The sequence below is a fragment of the Anabrus simplex genome, chromosome 5 (genome assembly GCF_040414725.1).
Source record: "Anabrus simplex isolate iqAnaSimp1 chromosome 5, ASM4041472v1, whole genome shotgun sequence".
NCBI lineage: Eukaryota > Metazoa > Arthropoda > Insecta > Orthoptera > Tettigoniidae > Anabrus > Anabrus simplex.
This window is the reverse complement of record NC_090269.1, coordinates 311,176,932-311,201,041: the sequence shown is the minus strand read 5'-3', so window position 1 is coordinate 311,201,041 and position 24,110 is coordinate 311,176,932. Positions and strand designations below refer to the sequence as shown.

At 38.1% G+C, this 24,110-nt stretch overlaps 1 protein-coding gene across 1 annotated transcript in view; it reads right to left on the bottom strand.

Moving 5' to 3' along the window:
- LOC136874512 (uncharacterized) overlaps positions 1–24,110 on the bottom strand; it is a 799,993-nt gene that overhangs the window by 3,914 nt on the left and 771,969 nt on the right. Inside the window, exon 22 of the mRNA XM_068227822.1 lies at positions 2,597–2,694. Within this exon, the coding sequence (XP_068083923.1) occupies positions 2,597–2,694 (98 nt within the window). The remainder of the gene's footprint in view (positions 1–2,596; positions 2,695–24,110) is intronic.

Here is a 24,110-nt window from a genome sequence, read left to right as displayed (position 1 = left end):
GTTTACAACATCAATAGGATCTTCAAAGAAGTTTTTCTTCTCAAACGGGGACCCCGATGGATGGTTGTAACCAAAAACCAATGAAAATCTCTCTCCCACTCTGATTTCCTTTCTTTACTTTTACCCAAATCATTTCCTCACATCCTAATTCCCATAGCTCTACCTGCTTGCATGTTTCGTCTTTTATGATCACTGATATTCCTCCCGGGTAATGCCCTTTCAGATTCCTTTTAACATCTGCATAGAATGGATATATGATGAAAGGAGCTGCAGGGATGAATTTTATACTTTCTGGTTGCTCAAGTTAACAAATTGAAGATCATCTGCAACTGATTTCATCTCTTAACAAATTTTTACAGGATTTATTTTCAGTAGTTAAGATTTATTTCATAGGAATATATTATACAAAGTTCAGAATTTCACTGGTTAAATTGATCCTTTATTGGCCATATATACTATCACAAAAATCACAGCTATCATTTTAGCAGTCAAATTCTGCATGCACCAGCCCAGATCTGAGAGACCCAGATGAGTAAATTTTATGTCAAGGATTCTTACTGAGACCCCAGAAAAGGACAAAATTCAAGAATGGGAGGTGTTAGAAGCCAAACATTAAAATGATCTGTCAAAGCAAGAAGTTAGTGGTAAAGGAAATAAAATCTATATGAGGTGATAAAAAATATTCAGATGATGCATCCTTCCACAGTGACTCATCTTTAGAGTCCTTTACTTCTATTGCACAGAAGTGATTAATGAAATTAATGAAAATGAAGAGAGTGATTATACATTTGTGTCTGTACTTGACCCTGGTACCGGGAAATGTAATGTTTCTATCAGCGATTATGTGCTAGTGAAATTTAGCACATTATATTTCTGTGAAGTGCAGACGTGGTAGGAAAAGTTGTAAATCATGAGTTTTGGTAACTTGTTTTCCATGAGAAACAGAGTGTTTCAAATGTTGATATTGAAGACATTGTTCATAAGCTGCTTGAAGTAAAAGAACATCAAAGATTCAGCTCGTACATCTGCATTCATGACATTTGGTATTGGGATCTCGGCATGTATTAAGGTGTGGAAAAAGTACAAAGAGATGGATTTTTTAAATGACAGGCCTTGTAGCAGTCATCTTCCTGTTGCTGCGCAATGGCAAAATCCATATCTTTAAACTGGAGCTCGTGGCAACAAAGATACATTGTTACGTCTCTTAGATCTGACTTCTTCTAAGAGTCCATATCTCAGACCAAACTGAATGCCAAAAAACAGCATTACCTCCAGAAGGCTTAATAAAAACTTTACATTTTGTCAAAAGGACTGATGATATTTATTAGAAGCAACTGTGTTTTGTGATATTTTAGATTTTAGTTTAGTTTATCAGTTAGACCACATATTAGTTGATTATATTTTTCAATGTTACGTTAAGATACTGTACTTATATTTCCCAAGATTTTTTGAATAATTTGTAATATCATGAGATATGACCTAAAACACTTCCCTGTTTTTACTTTGGAATGACTTCGAATACATTGTGATCTGATTTGTAAATCTTTAGTTTTCAGAAACATAAAATTTAAATATTTTAATCATAAAAATTGTTACAATACCAAAGTACCCCAGGCCTGTACCAAAGTGCCCCTCACTTGGTACAGAATATCAGCATTAAGAAAAGTGGCTGCAACTACAAAAATTGTAAGTAATAACATTCCTTATTTTAGCATTATTTGCAACATAAGTGAACTGATGTACTGAAGATTTCATTTTAGTACAGACACTGATGTTCAGTCAAAAATTCAAATGTAGAAAGTTACCAAAGTGTACTCTTTTCCACTAGGTAGTTTCCTCAGCAAAATTCAAAATGATGTAAATAACTACTTTGTAATTAATTCAAAGAAGCTGAGGATATGTATACATACACATACAGTCAGTTCATTTAAATAACTGCTCTGCAACAGTGGTTAGTAAGATATAAATTTGTATATCTTGATAAACCAGAAAGTTAATTCTCTTACTGAATGACTTTTTAGTGCACAGCTAGCTGACTTCAACAAGAAAATCCTGCCATGGAAGGAATGTCTACATACACTTTAACAAAGTTTGGACTAATACCAGTACTGTAAAGAGAATTCTAAGTTCTCCTTACTTCCACAGCCAAACTCTATTTCTTTCCAGCCTCCACCTTCTTCTTAGGCTCTTTACTTCTCTGTTATAATAAGGAGGATCTTTACCATTCATTACCACCTTGAAAGATACAAACCTATTTTCACATTCATGTTGTGGCTTTACAAGCAAAACATATTAAGTTAGTTTTTGAGTTTTTACATTTTCACACTGCCCTACTGCATTATTCTAGAGGAATTTAAAAAACCATTGCATAGGTTTAAACATTCTTATTCTGAGAACAGATATTGTCAATTAAAGACTTTTTAAAACCTTCTTTTCCCAGAAGTAAGATTTTTGATTTGATTTGTTTTGCTTGTAAATTATGATAAAAAGTGTGATGAAATTACACAATTCATTATTTATTTCTTGCAAATGGTAAGATAAAGAGAAATTCTGATCTAGCTAACTATTGGCATCTGTGAATATTAAGAGATATTACCTTATCTGGTGACCTATAGTTCGCAGTCTGCTGATCTTCCGTTGTGGTTTTGGAAGTTCATCCCACAGTACTTTTGGCAACATATGCGTAGCTACATCCTATAAATCAGAAAAATTGCATTGATAGCAGAACATATTCTTTATGAGATAATTTATGGATGAGGGTGAGGAATCAAGTGATTTTTTTCTTACTAACTTGAAGTTCAGTTTGCAAGAAAGCATTTTGTCATGCATATGACTAATAATGTGATTTGTATTTTTATAGGTTTGATCTACAGTAATTACAAATAGCAAAGCTGTCTAGAAATGTTTACACATAAGCTAGTAGAATCCTACTATTTTTATGAACTAAAAGAGGGAAAAGATGTGAACATCCATTGAGAATAGTTTATTCAACCAAGATTAAAAGTAAGATATTTGTTAAAGAACATTTGTTCTGAGAAGATCTGATGAATGAGACAAATAATTGAACTGAAAAGTACATGTTTGGTTCTAAGTACTGGTCATGTTAGAGAAAACGATGAAACCATAGGTGATGTGATGATGATAAAGATGATCATCATTAGCCATGTAAGCACAGAAATCCTTTAAACTTGTAAAGAGGTAAGTGATTTTGAACAAAAGGAGCTTTTTGCATTGTAAAAATGTTATAGTCACAAAAATAAATTAATTCAAAGTGATCAGCAGCTAAAAAAGATATGTGTAAATTTCTCCACTACATGGAAAAGCAGAGAATCTATACATATAAAATAAGAGTTTTGTCTGTACTTTGCTCAGAATTTAAAAAGGATTGTATTTCTGTATCAGTCGTGTCCACAGAAACAAGGAAATGCACTTTTTAATTTTCCGTAATTTCTGTCTGTCTGTCTGTCTGTCTGTCTGTCTGTCTGTCTATCTGTCTGTCTGTCTGTCTGTCTGTCTGTCTGTCTGTCTGTCTGTACACGCATCACGAGAAAACAGCCGAAGAGAATGTAATGAAAATCAGTATGCAAAGTTGGGGAATAAGTCTCTAATAATCCAGGCCATAAATCATTTTATTTATGCTAAGTGAAATGGTAGTTTAGGGGAAGGCCTAAAATTTCATTCTCAAATCGGTATGCAAAGTTGGGGAATAAGTCTCTATAATCTAGGCCATAAATAATTTTATTCACGCTGAGTGAAATGGTAGTTTAGGGAAAGGCCTAAAATTTAATTCTCAAATATTTATGTTATTAGTCGTCCTATATAACTTTACCTTACGTTACAAAAGTTATATGGTATTAAATTTCCTATCATTTATGTCTTATACATTGTTACTGTACCAGCTATGATCACAGAGATATTAATGAATTTGGATTTTATTTACGAAGTCCATATCAGTGCCAAGTCAGAAGAAAATAGGTAAACAGAATTTAATGAAAATCGGTATGTAAAGTCAGAGAATAAGGAACTACAGCCTACACTATAAATCATTTTATAAGACACCCTAATAACACAGAGTCGAAAGAAAACTAAATGTGAAGGCCTACAATATAGAAAGCTCATGCAATTGATCAACAATAACATTACATTGACCATTGTTTGTTGTGATGCGCTTAGTGTCTTCTGTTGCCACTCATCTCATATAGATAGGATTACTACTGCATACCGAGTATTTTTTTAAATTTACCTTACGTCACACTGACACAGATAGGTCTTATGGCGACAATAGGTTAGGAAAAGGCTAGGAGTGTGAAAGAAGCAGGCTTGGCCTTAAATAAGGTATAACTTTCTTCTTTAGCACACCATTCCTCTGGTTCATAAATTTTCTGATACTACTGGTACGTAACACACTGGTTCATGATATCATTCAAGCTATTCAATCCTTACTCTGAGGCACTGATTGGAATGAGCAGTGTGCATATTTAATGGAATAATTGCAGAGGAGTGTTCATGGCTGTATGCGGCCTGGTCATTCTTCCAGCTCTGGAACTTTGGACTGTTAGATTGACACCGTAGTACTGTTGGTTAAAAGTGAGAAAATATGCAGATTTTTGTTTGATCAAGTATTTTATATGATAACATTGCTTTTAATTGCTATGTTCCTACTGTCATTTTTGTAATGACATATGTTGACCTCAGAAAAACCACACAGTCAGTCTTTCTGAGAATCCTGTTGCGAAACATGGGTAGATCAGCTAGTCATAGATATGTTTTTGGGCTTAGAAGACAAGAAAGTGAATACAGATTCTCTGGTTGTTCCCTCTAAGTAGCCTCTTACAACATGCAGGGGGTACAGATAATGCACCCTTTCACTTGATCCACAGGTGAGATAAAGAGGTCCAATAAATCAAAAGAAATATGTAACAACATGATCTACTGTACATCCAAAAATATGACAGCTGATCCAGCACACAACATTCCCATGCCATGTCACGGGGTTCTCTCTGACATACTACTGACCATCTCCAGAAATGTTGTCATCATTTGTGAGAACTATGTTTGAAATGAGATTTTCATTCAGTATAAGATGAAAAACAGCCTATGTCAGGGTGTGAAATCACAGGGGAGAAGGGAGGGATTTCCCCCCCACCAACAATTTTATCTCAAAGGTTCCCCCCAAGTAAAATTGCTTGGGGGGAGGGGGATTTCTTTCATTATAAAATAATGAGGAAAATGTAGAAAACATAACTGATTACTGAAATTAATGATTTTTACAGTGCATATTTTCATAAAAACATCAGCAATAATTAAAATGACTGCCTGACCTTGAACAATAAAATAACGCAGCAGTGGCAATCTTGACCTGCAGCCTATTGTTCATGTTTCACTCTGACAAGTCCATCTGAAACCTGGGCAAAAATGTAAATTACTTGAAGCTCTCCTCCCTTGTCATTGCTCTAAGTAGCTCGAGCTTACACCACTCCTCTACTACTTGGAGAGCATGTGTTTCTGATGGGTATCAATAGGACAATATTCACTTACGCTGTGTACAAACCGACAGATATGTTCAGTCAGCACTTAGCCCTGGTAGAGGAAGATTCCACTAATAAAGCAACAAATCAGGTCAAAATGCGCCTTGTCTGGCCTTTCTTAAGAAAGGGACAGTCTCTCAAACTTTTCAGCTGATTGGAATAACTTTCTAATGTTTATCATTCTTGTTATGACAACAAAATCCAAACAAAAAGATTTAAAATGTACATTTTTCTGGAGAGAGGGTAATTTTTGCTAGTTGCTTTACGTCGCACTGACACAGATAGGTCTTATGGCGACGATGGGATAGGAAAGGCCTAGAAGTTGGAAGGAAGTGGCTGTGACCTTAATCAAGGTACAGCCCCAGCATTTGCCTGGTGTGAAAATGGGAAAACACGGAAAACCATCTTCAGGGCTGCCGACAGTGGGATTCGAACTCACTATCTCCAGGATGCAAGCTCACAGCTGCTTGCCCCTGACCACATGGCCAACTCACCCGGTAGAGGGTAATTTACTTACAGGGGAATTTTATACCCACTCCCCTGCCAGGTACTGCCCTACGTTCCTTTCCCTCCACCATTTCTTTCTGATTTTGCACCCTGGCCTATGTAAATTTCTGTGAATATAAACAAAATTGTTGAACTGTATAGCTTTAATGGCTGGATTTCCAACATCCTCTCCACTATGAAGTTGTTAAAAAAAAAAGTATTCTTCTAAGTACTAGTACCATCTTCTTGTTATTCATTGTGCCTCATCTTATGACTGTCACGAAGCTGTATGTTGATGAATAAATTTCTCCCTTACCTCTCTATCCAAAGCCTTCAATGTGGACTTTTGAAGGCAACTCTTTGTAAGTTTTCACTATATCAATTCTCTTGGGTTGGTGGACATCTGCATTATCATGTTATCTGGTTCTCTCCAGCACATTCAACTTTTGTAGGCTATTTTCTTGATATAAAACATTTTCAAAATAATGCAGGATGTGATTGGAGACCTTGGCATTGAAATACATTTTTATTTGAAGTTGTTTCAGGATCAATGTATTTGCATAAGGAGTTGTTCAAGGCACTAGTTTCAAATAGAGGATTGTGGGGACATTTAGTAAATTCACGGAGGTTTGAAGACTGAACGCTGAAAGGCATAATGGTCTGTAATAATAATGTATGTATGTATGTATGTATGTAGTATGTTATTCGAGGAATTACATATTAATATCCTCTTTCGGCAACACATTTCTAAGGCTTTGATTCATGTACTATCTTGTTTCTGGTGAAGCGACATTTCTAATTAACCAGCCTCCTTTTTATACTCGTGGAGATCTTCTCAAAACTTCTACAGATAGACGATTGCCATCTTAGAAATTTCACTCTGTAATTTCAAGTGTAAAGAACTTAGAGTAATAAACACTACACAACTTACATACGGTGATGCACATTACATCCTTAATGGACTCCAGTCTTTACTTGAAACTGTTGGGAGTTTTTATTTTGAAGCTTCACTGTGGCTGTGTTTGGTTCATAAAGGGGAATGAGACATACAATTAAGTGAACTGGTAAACCCATCTTATCTGAATTTTCTACAGATAGTTTCATTTGAAGTCTGTAAAGCACAGATAAATTACATCTCTGTTTTTTTCAGTGATTTGTTTTTGATTCAAAGTATTTTCACTAGCATCATTTTCCTTCACAAAATTAGTCTCAACTTCAGTACTTTCGTAATCTCAGGTGAGTGGCTCAGACAGTTCAGGTGCTGGCCTTCTGACTTCAATTTGGCATTTTACTTGGCAGGTTCAATCCTGGCTCAGTCCGGTGGTATTTGAAGGTGCTGAAATACAACAGCCTTGTGTCTGTAGATTTACTGGCACATAAAAGTTCCTGCAGGACAAAATTCTGGCACCTTGGCGTCTCAAAAAACCATCAAAAATAGTTAGAGGGACGTGAAAACAATAACATTATTATTAAATACTTTTTAAGCCCTCTTATACTGGACTTGCTCACAATCTTTCACCTATACTATCATTATCCACTTGATTTCTTCAGCATGCTTGTAAATGTTTGCACATAATTCCAATTTTATGAACATAAGCCATCCTTGAATGATTTATTAATAGCTGGATCTAGAACTTATGGTTGAGAACTCATTCCTCCTGGAATTATAACAAGTTTAGGGTTTGTACTGCAACTTGTCTTTTCGTAATTTGCCTACAAAATCAAGAATTAGCATACTTTTCTGGTCCAAGTACCAAGCTGATATCCTTAGACAAATTTAAGCAAACCTTCTGACAGACATCCATACCTTCTCCTGTACTCAAACAATTATTTCTATTGTTAACTATTCCTTTGGAATGATTTTCTCTTCAAAATACAACATATGGAGGCAGTTTCCTACCATCAGCAGCTACTCCTAGCAAGTAAATTGATGTTATTTGATATTCAATTTCCACCCTACTTTTGTACAGTAACATTTGATGTCCTCTCAAAAACTACTGGGGTTAGAACAGCACTTGCTATGTGATGAACCAGGTTTCTGAGTTTTAAGTTTTTATGATGCTGATTGGTTGATAGACATCGGTTTCTCATGTGTATACAGTGTGTTATTTTAAGCACAGACTTGAATGGCATGCATTTGCAGCACCTCAGTCATGCTTTAAATTGAATACCTTTATTCAAAAGTTCCTTAGCTTATTATCTCATGTCTCATAGATATATTTTAAAACTAGTTAATCAAGATTATGAAATTTTCTAAGTTTAGGCCCTCTAAATGCTTTTCTTGATACATTATCACTCTGAAACATATCATCATCCTTTTGCTAAGGTCATAAATTACATTCATTACCAAACTTTTTAGTAGCCTCTGAATTCTTCTTCTGCACAAATGGGTTACTTTGTTGAGATTTCTTCCTTGCCCAATAGTTCTTAATTTCCATTGATTGTTGTAATTTCTGTTCCTCCGACCAGATACGTCATGTTGGTTTCTTCTCATCTTCTTCAAATCCTCTTGCGTGAACATTTTTTCTGATTACATTTCTATCCTGCAGATTTGGTAATCCTATTTCAGTGAGGATACCATTTTAATTTCATACATTTGATTTGTAGAAATTTATGTATTCAATAAGTCAGTCTGGTGTTGTTAATTTTTTTCCAAATGGCTTAAAAATTGAATTTGTCACATTCTCATTGCATCAGTAAGTTTAGATATTTTAAAATATATTTCTGAGCTGGGTTTGGACTAATGTATTCCATTTTCAATTCTGGGTCCTAAGATTTTTCTCATGATTTTCCTATCTTTCTTCTCTAATTGTTACTTTAAGCTTTTATGATGTAAATTGAGTGTGTCTGAAGCATAAAGAGCTTCAGGTTTGACCACTGTTAAGTAATTATGAATTTTACTATTCCAGGATAAGCATATTTTTTGTGTGTATAGAAAAGCAATTTCCATTTTCTGAATTCTTGAAGCTACTGATTTAATCTCATTGCCATTTTCAGTGATCCATTCACTTGAGTACTTAAATTCCTTTACTGAAATGAGATGGTGTATGGCTTTTAGTGCTGGGAGTGTCCGAGGACATGCTCGCCTCGCCAGGTGCAGGTCTTTTGATTTGACTTCCATGGGCGACCTGCGCGTCGTGATGGGGATGAAATGATGATGAAGACGACACATACGCCCAGCCCCTGAGCCAGAGAAATTAACCAATGATGGTTAATGATCGAACCTGGGACCCTAGTGACCAATGGCTAGCGCGCTAACGATTTAGCCATGGAGCCTGACAATTCCTTTACTCTTGCAATTTTATTCATATCAGTGGTAAGTTCAAGTGGAGCATTTTTTATATTTATCATACATTAGGTTTTTCATGTGATATTTTTAAGTCCTATTTTTGCTGCTTATTCTTCCAGTACAGCAATTTCTGTGCATCAGAAATGTCTTTGCCAATTAGTATCATATCATCAGCAAATGCTGGACAGTCTATGTCAATGTATGTATGTTTAGTCTTCAGCCTGAAGGGTGGTTGGATCCTCAACAGTTCCGCCATGAGCTGTCATAGATGGCCTAGGCATCACTGAAGAGGCGTACTAGGGAAATGAGGAGTGAGGTAGTTTCGTTGCTTTCCTCACCGAGCCAGAAGTTGCTATTACATATCAGTCTGGCAAGCCCACTGAAATGCATGCACCAACCGACCCTATGAGCAATATTTTCACACCATTCATAGCAGGGACTGGCTGCGTAAGGAATGGCATTACTAGCATCGCTCATACCTCAGTCACTTTCATTTTGTCAAAGCCAAGGATAAGACAGAGACAGATCAATGAAAGTAACAAAATTGCTCTAGCCCATACCAGAAGACTAAGTGCACTGTAAACACTAGGTCCCACCAGCAAATACCCTTAATTTTTTATCCTAGTCGGTGACATGGTGTACCTGCTTTTCTCCACTCTCTAACAAGTTTTTCAAGAGCACAATTAAACAGTAAAGGGGAGAGCCCATAACCTTGATGTACACCAGTATTTATCTCAAACTCATCACTACATCCACCCATAAACTTTACCTTTTGTTTCAGTCAGTGTAACCTTTATAATATTTCTTGTTTTTTTTGGTCAAGTCTAAATTGTGCTAAAACATTAAGTAGTGAGACGCGATCTACACTATCATAAGCATTTTTGAGATCAACAAATGTGATGACCTAATTTTTGTTAGATATACTTCGAAAATATGCTATAATGTTTTTTTAGAGTAAAACTTTCCTCTGCACCTGACCTCCCATTTCTGAATCCACCTTGGTATTCACCGATTTGGTGGTCCAGTTGATGCTCTGCAGGGTTTAGTAGAATTTTTGAGAGAATTTTTTATGTGATCTGTAGAAGAGAGACACCTTGATAATTGTTTGGATCTGTTTCACTTCCTGTCTTGTGCATGGGATGTATTATTGCTAGTTTCCAATCCTTGGGGATCCTTTTAGATTGCCAAATGTCCAACATAATTTTGTGAAGTCTTTTGATGACATTAAGGGTGTTGAATATATATATATATATATATATATATATAGAGAGAGAGAGAGAGTTAGAAAGGAAGAAGAAAAAGAGAACATATATATATATAAATGTCATTCTATGTATGTATGTATGTATGTATGTATGTATGTATGTGTGTATGTATTACAAGTCCTCCTAAACCACTGCAGCGATTTCAACCAAACTAGGTACACTTACAACTTAGTGTCAGGAGACAAACCGCGTGGGGGTAAGACACCCAAAGTACCCTTAGGGGCGGGGGGGTGGGGTTGGGTGCAAAGGGGGTCACATATAAAAATATACGAAAATAGCGTCGAATCCATCGTTTTTGGATTCGCTGAGATGAATAGTGATACTCCAGAATTTTTCGGGGAGAGATATATCAAAGTAATAGGAAATAGTGTCGAATCCATCCTTTTCGAGGTCGCTGAGATGAATAGTGACACTCCGGATTTCTTGTGATAAACCGCATGGGGGTAAGACACCCATGTACCCATTTCGGGCGGGGGGCGCAAGGAGGGTGACATATAAAATATTCAAAAGTAATGTTGAATCCATACTTTTAACAGTATGGTCGCTGAGATGAATATTGACACTCCGGATTTCTTTTGACAAACTGCGTGGAGGTAAGACCACCACTGAGGCAGGGGGGGAGGGGGGAGGGCGAGGGAGGTGGCATATAAGATATTCGAAAAAAGTGTCGAATCCATACTTTTCGTAGTCGCTGAGATGAATAGTGACACTCTGGAAGTTTTTTAAGTCCAAGTTCATCCCCCTTTGGGGTGGGGGGCGAGGGGGAGTGATATAAGAAAATTATCAAAAATAGTGTCGAATCCATACTTTTCGGGGTCGCCAAGATTAATAGTGACACTGCGGAGTTTTAAAAAGTCCAAGTTCATCCTCTCTGGGGTGCGGGGTGAGGGGGGAGTGATATTCAGATTTGCTGAGATGAATAGTGATACTCCGGAATTTTTCCAAGTCCAAATTCAGCCCCCTTTTGGGTGGGGGAAGAGGGGGGAGTGATATATCAAAGTAATAGGAAATAGTGTCAAATCCATCCTTTTCAAGGTCGCTGAGATGAATAGTGACACTCTGGAAGTTTTTAAGTCCAAGTTCAGCCCCTTTTGGGGTGGGGGGCAAGGGGGAATGATATTAAAAAAATATCAAAAATAGTGTCGAATCCATACTTTTCGGGGACGCCAAGATTAATAATGACACTGAGGGTTTTTAAAGTCCAAGTTCAGGCCCCTGTGGGGTGGGGGGGCGAGGGGGGAGTGATATTCGGATTCGCTAAGATGAATAGTGATACTCCGGAATTTTCAGAAGTCCAAGTTCTGCCTCCTTTCGCATAGTGGTGAGAAGTGAAAAACAAAATTTCCAAAATGATCGAGATAATGGACGTATATGTGTATATTCCAGCATAATTCTCAACCAAAACTGGACCTACTGTCTGGAAAAAAAAATACCTTTGGGGTAAGAGGACCCTAGCCTCTAAAGTAGAGCTGAAATGTTAACATTAAACGAAACCGACCGATATCTGTGTCTAATCCATAGTTTTGAGGATCGCTGAGATGAACTGTGACACTCTGGATGCCGTTTAAGGTTAAATTTAGTCGTAATCGGCAGGTGAATTAGAACTGGTAAAGAAAAGAAAATGTCCAAAGTGACAGAGTTTAAAGATGTATGTGTGTATGCTCTAGCATACCTCTCAACCAAACTTGGTATACACATGACTAACTATATAGGAAACATTACTGTGGGGGTCAGATACACCTAGTACCCCTAGAGGCTAGGGTGAATTATAAAAAACACAGAAAGACGGGTGAAATATAAAAAATAATAGATAATGACAAATATTCGTGTACAGTCCATACTTTTCGAGGTCGCTGAGGTGAATAATGACACTCCGGTTGTCGTTGTTCAGCCCCTATCTGCAGGGATATTAGAAGGGGTGGAAAGGAAAATGTTCAATATGACCAAAAATACGGATGTATTTTTCATCCAGCATAGCTCTCATATAAAATTGGTACACATATGACTTATTATCTGAAAAAAATACTGTTGGGGTAAAACACCCTTAGCACACCTAGGGGAGATGGTGAAATATAAAAATAAATGATTTTTTACTGGTATTAATGTAGAATACGTTCTTTACAAGGTCACAGAGTTGGTCTGTGACACTCTGGATGGTTAAGTCCTACTTCAGCTGCCATCAGTATGGAGGTTGAGAGGGGGTAAAAATGAATGTAAATATAATGGATATTATGGATGTACTGTATGTGGGTATGTTCCAGAATTGCTCTCAATGAAACTTGGTACACATATGACTTACCATCTTAGAAAAAATACTATGGAGATGAAAAATCACAGCCTCAGCTGGGGGTGGGGAATGAGAGGGGCTGACGTGCAAAAATGATGGAAAATAACCGATTTTGATGTCGAAATCCATTGTTTATGTGTCTCTTATACGAACTGTGATGCTCTTGATACCGTTTAAATCCACCTTCAGTCTCCATTGAGACAGGAGCTGAGAAGGGCTTAAAAGTATACAGTATAAAATGACCAAGATTAGTATTGAATACACTGCTTTTGGGGTCACTAGGCTGATTGTGACAGTCTCAGTAACTGCCGAAATCGTGTACGTCATATGTATAGTGTGACGGGTAAATACATAATCATTATTACTTTATTTTTTTTGGAAATAATCAAATACTTCCCAGTCAATTCTAGCTTCCACAAGGACAAGGTTTTACTTGAAAATTAAATAATCTAAAACTTGAAATCTCTAAAACTACATAATAGGTCATAATATCAACATCTCAAAAATGAATCAAAAAGCATCCACTTCACACTTACCTAAATGGTAATACAAATACTAAAGGTAAACTTCAAAGCTACGCGGACAACGCCGGGTACTACAGCTAGTAATAGAATAAATGCAATGACAGGTCAGTATGGGATGAGAGAGCATCAGAAAGGGGAGACAAGGACAAATGTGAAAATACAAAATGGCAAGGACATTCTCCACATCTTCATACACTGCTGTTATCATATAGATAAGCTGTTTTTCCATCAATCCCAGTTCTTCTACATCCATCTCTTTTCAGCCCTCAACGAGCCTGTTACTGCCTCCGAGCTTCATCAGACAGGCAGGCTTCAATACACCACCAATACGCCACCTTGACAGGTCTTTATTCCAATATGGGAAGTGTAAGATAAGAAGAAAGCTGTACAAACACAGGACAAGGGAGGAGAAAAAAAAGATAAAGATTAATACAGGTGGTAAAACATGTTTGCTCCTAACTTTCTATATATGACCTGATTTGATGCTTGTTTGTTCCTTTCCTATACTTATATCATCCCACTGATATCCTTTCCTCTCTGTATTTGTCCTGTGTTCTTAATCTTATACCAAAGATGGCAGTATGCAAAGATGTGAAGTTTTTCCTTTCGTATTTTCTTTCTTTCTATTTCTTCCTCTTCCCACACTGACCTGTTATTGTGTTTTCTTATAATGTATACCTTTTGATGTTCTTATCATTTTTACATACGACTTAATTTGCCCTTGTTCGTTCCTTTCCATTCCTTATATTGACACGTTTGGTTCCTTTCCTCCTTGTATGTTTGTGCTGTGTTTCTAGTCTTTCACCACTTGTATTCATCTTTTTGTGTCTTCATTTTTCCTTTCTTTATTCAGATTTCTACTTATCCTACACTTCCCATATTAAAATTGTCAAGATGGTTCCTCAATGACCATTGAAGCCTTCCCTCCTGATGACACTGGAAGCAGAGAAGAACTTAGAAGAACTGAGGTTGTTGAGGAAAAAGGTAATCTATTTGAAAACAGCAGTGTTTGAAGATGTGGAGAATGTTCTTTTGTGTTTTCTTTTTATTTCTCCCTCTTCCCACACTCACCTGTCTTTGTATTTTTCCTATTATGTGTTCCTTTTGATGTTCCTATCATTGACTTAATTTGCAATTGTTTGTTACTTTCCATTACTTGTATATTGTATTTAAAATACACTGACTGACAGTGACAATGCAACACCAAGGAGGAGTGGTTCGAAAGGGATGAAAGTTGGGGAAAAAACAGAGACGGCACGGATGAATAATTGATGTTTATTTCAAACCGATATGCAGGTTACACAATGCGCACGGCATCGACTCAGTAGGATGTAGGACCACCGCGAGCGGCGATGCACGCAGAAACACGTCGAGGTACAGAGTCAATAAGAGTGCGGATGGTGTCCTGAGGGATGGTTCTCCATTCTCTGTCAACCATTTGCCACAGTTGGCCGCCCATACGAGGCTGGGGCAGAGTTTGCAAACGGCGTCCAATGAGATCCCACACGTGTTCGATTGGTGAGAGATCCGGAGAGTACGCTGGCCACGGAAGCATCTGTACACCTCGTAGAGCCTGTTGGGAGATGCGAGCAGTGTGTGGGCGGGCATTATCCTGCTGAAACAGAGCATTGGGCAGCCCCTGAAGGTATGGGAGTGCCACCGGCCGCAGCACATGCTGCACGTAGCGGTGGGCATTTAACGTGCCTTGAATACGCACTAGAGGTGACGTGGAATCATACGCAATAGCGCCCCAAACCATGATGCCGCGTTGTCTAGCGGTAGGGCGCTCCACAGTTACTGCCGGATTTGACCTTTCTCCGCGCCGACGCCACACTCGTCTGCGGTGACTATCACTGACAGAACAGAAGCGTGACTCATCGGAGAACACGACGTTCCACCATTCCCTCATCCAAGTCGCTCTAGCCCGGCACCATGCCAGGCGTGCACGTCTATGCTGTGGAGTCAATGATAGTCTTCTGAGCGGACGCCGGGAGTGCAGGCCTCCTTCAACCAATCGACGGGAAATTGTTCTGGTCGATATTGGAACAGCCAGGGTGTCTTGCACATGCTGAAGAATGGCGGTTGACGTGGCGTGCGGGGCTGCCAACGCTTGGCAGCGGATGCGCCGATCCTCGCGTGCTGACGTCACTCAGGCTGCGCCTGGACCCCTCGCACATGCCAGATGTCCCTGCGCCAACCATCTTCGCCACAGGCGCTGCACCGTGGACACATCCCTATGGGTATCGGCTGCGATTTGACGAAGCGACCAACCTGCCCTTCTCAGCCCGATCACCATACCCCTCGTAAAGTCGTCTGTCTGCTGGAAATGCCTCCGTTGACGGCGGCCTGGCATTCTTAGCTATACACGTGTCCTGTGGCACACGACAACACGTTCTACAATGACTGTCGGCTGAGAAATCACGGTACGAAGTGGGCCATTCACCAACGCCGTGTCCCATTTATCGTTCGCTACGTGCGCAGCACAGCGGCGCATTTCACATCATGAGCATACCTCAGTGACGTCAGTCTACCCTGCAATTGGCATAAAGATCTGACCACTCCTTCTTGGTGTTACATTTGCTCTGTCAGTCAGTGTATATCCAATGTTTATGAAAAGGAAAATTTTGTACAAAAGTACTGCAGCACACATACATACATACAGGTCTGTGTCAGTGCAACGTATAGCAAAATATTATAAGTTGTAACACTCATCCTCCCACCATTAACTTCTTACATTTGCATATTCTGTAATCAGTTTTTGTTTTAATGAAACTTGTTTTAAATTTGACTGCAAATTCAAAATACAACCACCCTTTACTTTATTTGTAAATCAGATGTTTGCAATGGCTAGAGAAAATGAAAAGAAGGGCAAAGAAATGAACGATTGTGTGAAAGGAAAAATCAAAGATAGTGAAGGGCTGAAAAAATGAAATAATTCTTGATAAAAGGAAACCTCTATTTAAACAGAATATGGTTTTCTATCTAGCAGGCTACATTGTAAAAAGAAGTGAAAAGTATACCAACTGTTCAGACTGTGTTTGCATCCCGTCTAGTGAACTACTTCTTGATCCTTCATTAGCAAATTTTCTTCCACCTTAGTAGTGTAACAGTTAGCGCTATTAGGTGCTACCCTCGGAGGCCTGAGTTTGATTCCCATATTAATAGAAATTTAAGATTGGCAGGAGTGTTGGTGTGTGGTTAAAATGGTATATGCAGCTCACATCCATTGGAAGTGTGCCTGAAAAGAACTGCACAAATTTGGGGCAAACATACAAATGTACTTTACTCTTTATACCTTAATGAAAGATTATGGGCACAATAATGGCATCACATCTTTGAAATTTCCTTCCTTCTGTGTACTTCAGTTGGTTTTATAAGTATAGTCATCTCAGAAAAAACTCTGTTCAGAACATAATTTATGGGGTAACATATTTTTCAAGTGTTTGGATAGTATAGACTCTGTTTGTTGCTTTGTCAAATTTAGGATGCAGAACTGACTACAGGTGTGAACTTGCAGGAAAGCAACTTTTCCATTACCTTAAATGCCACTTTTTCTTCCACACAAAGAAACCGAGAAGAGATCTTCCATGATCCAAATGATCACAAGAAGTTTTACAAGGTTTCTGACAGCTAATACATTCACAGGTGAGGGGTCTTTTTTTTTTTTTGTTATGCATACTGAATTTGAAATGAATTATGCTTTGTCATAGTTATTGGTAGTTTTAAGATATTGTCTATCCTCCTGTCAAATTTATGTAAACCGAGTGAGTTGGCCATGTGGTTAGGAGCACGCAGCTGTGAATTTGCATTGAGTAGATAGTGGGTTTGAGGCCCACCGTCAGCAGCCTTGAAGCTGGTTTTCTGTGGTTTCCCATTTTCACACCAGGCAAATGCTGGGGTTGTATCTTAATTAAGGCCATGGACACTCTCTTCCCACTCCCAGCCCTTTCCTATCCCATCGTTGCTGTAAGACCTACCTGTGTCAGGGTGATGTAAAGCAACTTGGGAAAAAAAACATTTTATGTAACATACTTGAACCCCTTCAGATTGCCTTAACCAATAGCCTATAAGAGATATTATGTAAATATGCTTAAAACAAAACAATTGTGTTTCATTTATTACCATACAAGTATTATCATGTTTTTGCCTCATGTATTTTCATGCTGTGCCTCGCCGCCATTTGCTAGACCTGTAGCAATGAGAATGTGATCTGCTTCTGAAGCCTAGTAACTATGAGAGTGGGTGTACAGTACTTTCCCATCTACCTGCTATGGTTGAGTCATGATTTATCTTCTCTATTGCCACTCTGCTAGGGACACTTTTATTCTCCGTCCCGCGTAGTAGGGAAAATAATACTAATCCACCAGTGGTAAAAGTTCATATAACCACACTTCAGCTGAAAATTGTAGTGTAGGTACATTGTAGTATAGTACAGTACATTTAGATAGTGCCGTATCTTGCCTGCTATATTCGTGTCTTATCTTATGTGTGTATCTATTAGAATGTAGTATTAATAGTAATTTGTCTAAGCATTTAGCTTTGTTGGTAATCTTTGAGTACAGTAGTTCTTCCAAATTTCATTTCTGTTTGTGCTTAGTAGTGACATAAGGTACCAATATCGTAATTAGGATACGTCTGAAAGTAGTTTAAAAATTACTGTAGTGTACTGTACAGTAGTATATGGGTAATATCCTATTAGAATTCAGTGTGCTTATTTTATTATTGTAAAATAATTGTGTAGTACTGGTGTAGTAGAGGTATCTGTAAAAACTCTTACTAAAATTCTGTTGTTGTAATTAGGATAGGCTTAATTGCAGTTTGGAATTGTGTAGTTCTTGTGTATTACTTTTGATATTCAGTAATTAACAGCAGTTTTTATCCTGTTAGGGTTGTAGGATAAAAAATAGAGTACGACTAAGTAGTATTGTAGTCGTATATTAATTATCTTATTGTAGTGTGATCTTTGAGTACTATCCCAGACAATATATCCCTCCGTTCATTTATTTTTTGCAAATCAGTTATTTTATTTTTATTTACATTTTATCTATAAAGAATGGCTAAGGAGTGCGAGTGTATGAACTGCGGGTGTGGCGAGGCATTGAGGGGTATGAGGGAGGAGTTGGAGAGTTTGAGGGAGATAATTAGGATTCTCACAGAAGACAGGAAGAAAGATAAGACTCCCTCAAACAATGTACAGGTTACAGTAGGTGTACAAGAGGGAGGGGAAGGAAAGGTGGGAGTTGTAGAAGACAGGTGGTCTAATGTTCTAAGGGGAAGGAGATTGCAGGCTAAGGGCTCTATTCAGGATCAGAATTCAGGACATGCATCTATGCGAAATCGATACGAGTCACTCCAGGTAGAACAACAGAGGGAAGATGAGGGACAGGGAACTGTTGCTGAGATGTGTGGAAGTAGGAGGAAGGGAAAAGGTAGGAAAGGGAAATGTAGAGTAGAGGATAGGAAAAGACAGGTGGAACAGGGTCATGGGAAGGAGAAAAGGGAGGAGGAAGTAGCTTCTGCAGCTATCAGGAAAGATAGGGCTGACCAGAAGGGGAGGGGATCAAATGAGGTGGGTAGGGTTGAGGCTCTGGTCATGGGGGATTCCATCGTTAGACACGTGAGGAAAGTGTGTATGGAGGAAAGGGAACCAGGGTAGAATGTTATCCAGGAATTAGGTTGAGGCAGATGTTGAGGAAAGTAGAAGAGAGGGAGGAGGGGAAGGAGAAGGTGGTAGTGTTTCACGTTGGTACCAACAACGTAAGGCAAGCTGATATAAGTACCAACATAGTTGGAGATGTGTGGGATCTGGTAAATGCAGCATGGATGAAGTTAAAGAAAGAGGAGATTGTTATTAGTGGAATACTGTGTAGGAGGGATACTGACTGGAGGATGATTGGGGATTTAAATGTGACTATGGAGTGGGTATGTGGGAAACTGGGAGTGAAATTTCTAGATAATAATGCGTGGGTAGGAGATAGGGATCTGTGCTCAGATGGCCTCCACTTAAACCTCAGTGGTACGTATAAGTTAGGAAATTTGTTTGGAAGGGTAATAGGGAGGTACATTCAGGGAAATGGGGTGGCCTAGGGAGCGGTGATAAGGGAACAGGGAACTGGAAATCAAGTAGGGATGACATAAAATTGTTAGTGTTGAACTGTAGAAGTATTGTAAAGAAAGGAATAGAACTAAGTCATTTAATAGATATATATTTACCAGATATTGTAACAGAAGTTGAATCATGGCTAAGAAATGATATAATGGATGCAGAAATTTTCTCACGGCACTGGAGTGTGTATCGTAGAGATAGGATAGGAATGGTGGGAGGGGGAGTATTCATTCTGGTGAAAGAAGAATTTGTAAGCTACGAAAAGTTAAAGATGAGACACATGAAATTCTAGGTGTAAGGCTCATTTCTAAAGATAATAGGCAACTTGATATATTTGGAGTGTACAGACTGGGAAAGGGTAGCACTGACGCGGATTCGGAATAATTTGATAGGATAGTCGGTTACGTGGGAAACGACATGGAAAGAAATGTTATTGTAACATGAGATCTGAATTTGCCAGATGTCAATTAGGAAGGAAATGTGAACGACAGGAATCATGACCAACAAATGGCAAATAAGTTAATATGGGAAGGACAGTTGATTCAGAAAGTGATGGAACCAACCAGAGGGAAAAATATCCTGGATGTCGTGCTGATAAAACCAGATGAGCTCTATGGAGAAACTGAAGTAATAGATGGGATTAGTGATCATGAAGCTGTTTTTGTCGTAGTTAAAAGTAAATGTGATAGAAAGGAAGGTCTTAAAAGTAGGACTATTAGGCTGTACCATATGGCTGATAAAGCAGGCATTAGGCAGTTTCTAAAAAGTAACTATGATCGGTGGAAAACGGTAAATAAAAATGTAAACAGACTCTGGGATGGGTTTAAAGAAATTGTTGAGGAATGCGAAAACAGGTTTGTACCTTTAAGGGTGGTAAGGAATGGTAAAAACCCACCATAATATAATAGAGAAATAAAGAGACTAAGAAGGAGGTGCAGACTGGAAAGAAATAGAGCTAGAAATGGCTGTGGAAGTAAGGAGAAATTGAAGGAACTTACTAGAAAATAGAATGAAGCAAAGAAGGCAGCTAAGGATAACATGATGGCAAGCATAATTGGCAGTCATACGAATTTTAGTGAAAAATGGAAGGGTATGTATAGGTATTTTAAGGCAGAAACAGGTTCCAAGAAGGACATTCCAGGAATAATTCATGAACACGGGGAGTGTGTATGTGAGGATCTTCAAAAGGCAGAAGTATTCAGTCGGCAGTATGTAAAGATTGTTGGTTACAAGGATAATGTCCAGATAGAGGAGGAGACTAAGGCCGAAGAAGTATTAAAATTTACATATGATAACAATGACATTTACAATAAGATACAAAAGTTGAAAACTAGAAAAGCGGCTGGAATAGATCAGATTTCTGGGGATATACTACAGACAATGGGTTGGGATATAGTACCTTATCTGAAGTACTTATTTGATTATTGTTTGGTCAGAGGAGCTATACCAGATGAATGGAGAGTTGCTATAGTAAGCCCTGTGTATAAAGGAAAGGGTGATAGACATAACGCTGAAAATTACAGGCCAGTAAGTTTGACCTGCACTGTATGTAAGCTTTGGGAAAGCATTCTTTCTGATTATATTAGACATGTTTGTGAAATTAATAACTGGTTCGATAGAAGGCAGTTTGGGTTTAGGAAAGGTTATTCCACTGAAGCTCAACTTGTAGGATTCCAGCAAGATATACCAGATATCTTGGATTCTGGAGGTCAAATGGACTGTATCGCGATTGACCTGTCTAAAGCATTTGATATGGTGGATCATGGGAGACTACTGGCAAAAATGAGTGCAATTGGACTAGACAAAAGGGTGACTGAATGGGTTGCTATATTTCTAGAAAATAGATCTCAGAGAATTAGAGTAGGTGAAGCTTTATCTGACCCTGTAATAATTAAGAGGTGAATTCCTCAAGGCAGTATTATCGGACCTTTATGTTTTCTTATATATATAAATGATATGAGTAAAGGAGTGGAATAGGAGGTAAGGCTGTTTGCGGATGATGTTATTCTCTATAGAGTAATAAATAAGTTACAAGATTGTGAGCATCTGCAGCATGACCTTGAAAATGTAGTGAGATGGACAGCAGGCAATGGTATGTTGATAAACGGGTTTAAAAGTCAGGTTGTGAGTTTCACAAATAGGAAAAGTCCTCTCAGTTTTAATTACTGCGTTGATGGGGTGAAAGTTCCTTTTGGGGATCATTGTAAGTATCTAGGTGTTAACATAAGGAGAGATCTTCATTGGGGTAATCACATGAATGGGATTGTAAATAAATGCTACAGATCTCTGCACATGGTTATGAGGGTGTTTAGGGGTTGTAGTAAGGATGTAAAGGAGAGGCCATATAAGTCTCTGGTAAGACCCCAACTACAGTATGGTTCCAGTGTATGGGACCCTCACCAGGATTACCTGACTCAAGAACTGGAAAAAATCCAAAGAAAAGCAGCTCGATTTGTTCGGGGTGATTTCCGACAAAAGAGTAGTGTTACAAAAATGTTGCAAAGTTTCAGTTGGGAGGAACTGAGAGAAAGAAGAAGAGCTGCTCGACTAAGTGGTATGTTACAAGTAACTATTCTCACTTTTGTTCCGTATTGAAGATGATGCATGTCTCAAATATTATTACAATATTTTTTTAAGTCCACCTGTTCAAAAAAATATTAAAAAAATATTGTAATAATATTCGAGACATAAGTGGTATGTTCCGAGCTGTCAGCGGAGAGATGGCGTGGAATGACATTAGTAGACAAATAAGCTTGAGTGGTGTTTATAAAAGTAGGAAAGATCACAATATGAAGATAAAGTTGGAATTCAAGAGGACAAATTGGGGCAAATGTTCAATTATAGGAAGGGGAGTTAGGGATTGGAATAACTTACCAAGGGAGACATTCAATAAATTTCCAATTTATTTGAAATCATTTAGGAAAAGGCTAGGAAAACAACAGATAGGGAATCTGCCACCTGGGCAACTGCCCTAAATGCAGATCAGTATTGATTGATGATTGACTGATGATTGATTGATAGATGGCACAACTGCTGCTATTACGAAAAACAACCCATCAAAAATGCATATACAACAGATAATTTATCATAAATTTTGTAATGAAGAAATTACTTTTGATAGTCAATTTAATCTTTGTCTTTCTTCTTCTGCATCTCATTACTGTACTTGATTTTATTTTTCATAATTATTTATCCCCTGCTCTTTTTTTGAAAAGACATTTACTACTTCCATGGAAATATGGCAACATTAATTGGCATTATTAGAAAAACTGTGGTTCACTTCTAAGAAAGCAGAGCAAGTTCTTTGTGAAACATGAAGTTTTCCTGTAGTTTGTCTCATTTCAGAAGGCATAATCTCTAGAGACTACCATGTCTAGAATTCCTGGGTCTAAAAATATAAATGGAATATTATTTAAAGCACGACTACTCGCTTTTCCTACTCGCACACACCAAATATGGGTTATATTGACATATATTTTAAATGACTAAACAACAATAAATGCTACTAAAACAAGAATACAGAGTATTAAAACACTTGACTACCAAGACAAAGATTAAATAATAACATGACATTACAAAATATTTGGTCAGTGGAAGCCAAACATCTAACCATGACACTTCATGCATTTGAAATTTCATAGTATCAGGTCTTAAGGAGGAACCCATACCACTTCAAGGTTGGCAAAGCCCTATGTCATTCATATTACTGAAAGCTCTATGGAACATTTAGCTTGCATGTGCAGAGTTAGCTGCCAGTACAAATCCTTGTACATTGGAGAACAATGGGAATACAAAAAGCCTCTGCCTCCACATAGGAAGCTGACCTGTCACAGTTACAAGTTTCATTTGGCAAGGAGGTCAGTATTAATGCTCACAAAATGATTATAGCAGATTTTTAACTTGTATTATGAGCAGTGAATGAAGAATGAATCACTACTTTGATCACAAATGTACACCCCATTAGAATGAAAATCAATGGCAATTATCTACAATGTAGTAAGGATAATATTTGTATAGTGTAGTGATTCAATATGCTTGAATAACTCATATGATTGTCCCAAATGGTTTACCACTCCAAAGGTAAACTTTCCATTGCTCTCCAGTGGACAAGGTTTTTCATTATCAGTCAGTATTGTGCATGTAAACTAAACACTGCCTGTGCTTGCCCAAGTGGAATGAGTTCAGTGTGCGTAATAGTTCATATGCTCCCATTCTGAACATTTGACATACTGTTTCATATTCTTTGTTACTCTACTAATAAACAAACCCCATGGTGCTACAGCGTTACAGTCTTGACAGGTCTTGGCCTATCAAGCAACCACTGTTCAACCTAGAGGCCTACAAATGATGAGGTGACACATGGTAAGCCTCCGGCCATTAATCTTGGCTTTCTAGAACGAGGCCACTATCTCACCATCAGATAGCTTCTCAACTGTTCTCGTGAAAGCTTAGTGGATCTTGAACCAGCCCTCAGATCCAGGTTCCCTGACCTGGCCAAGAATCAAACTTGGGGCTTCCAGGTAAGAGACAGGCTTGCTACTCCAAGACTGTGGGGCTGGCACTCTACTAACAGATAGCATGAAACACTACTGCAAACTTTTCCAGTACTTTCTTTCTGGAATATG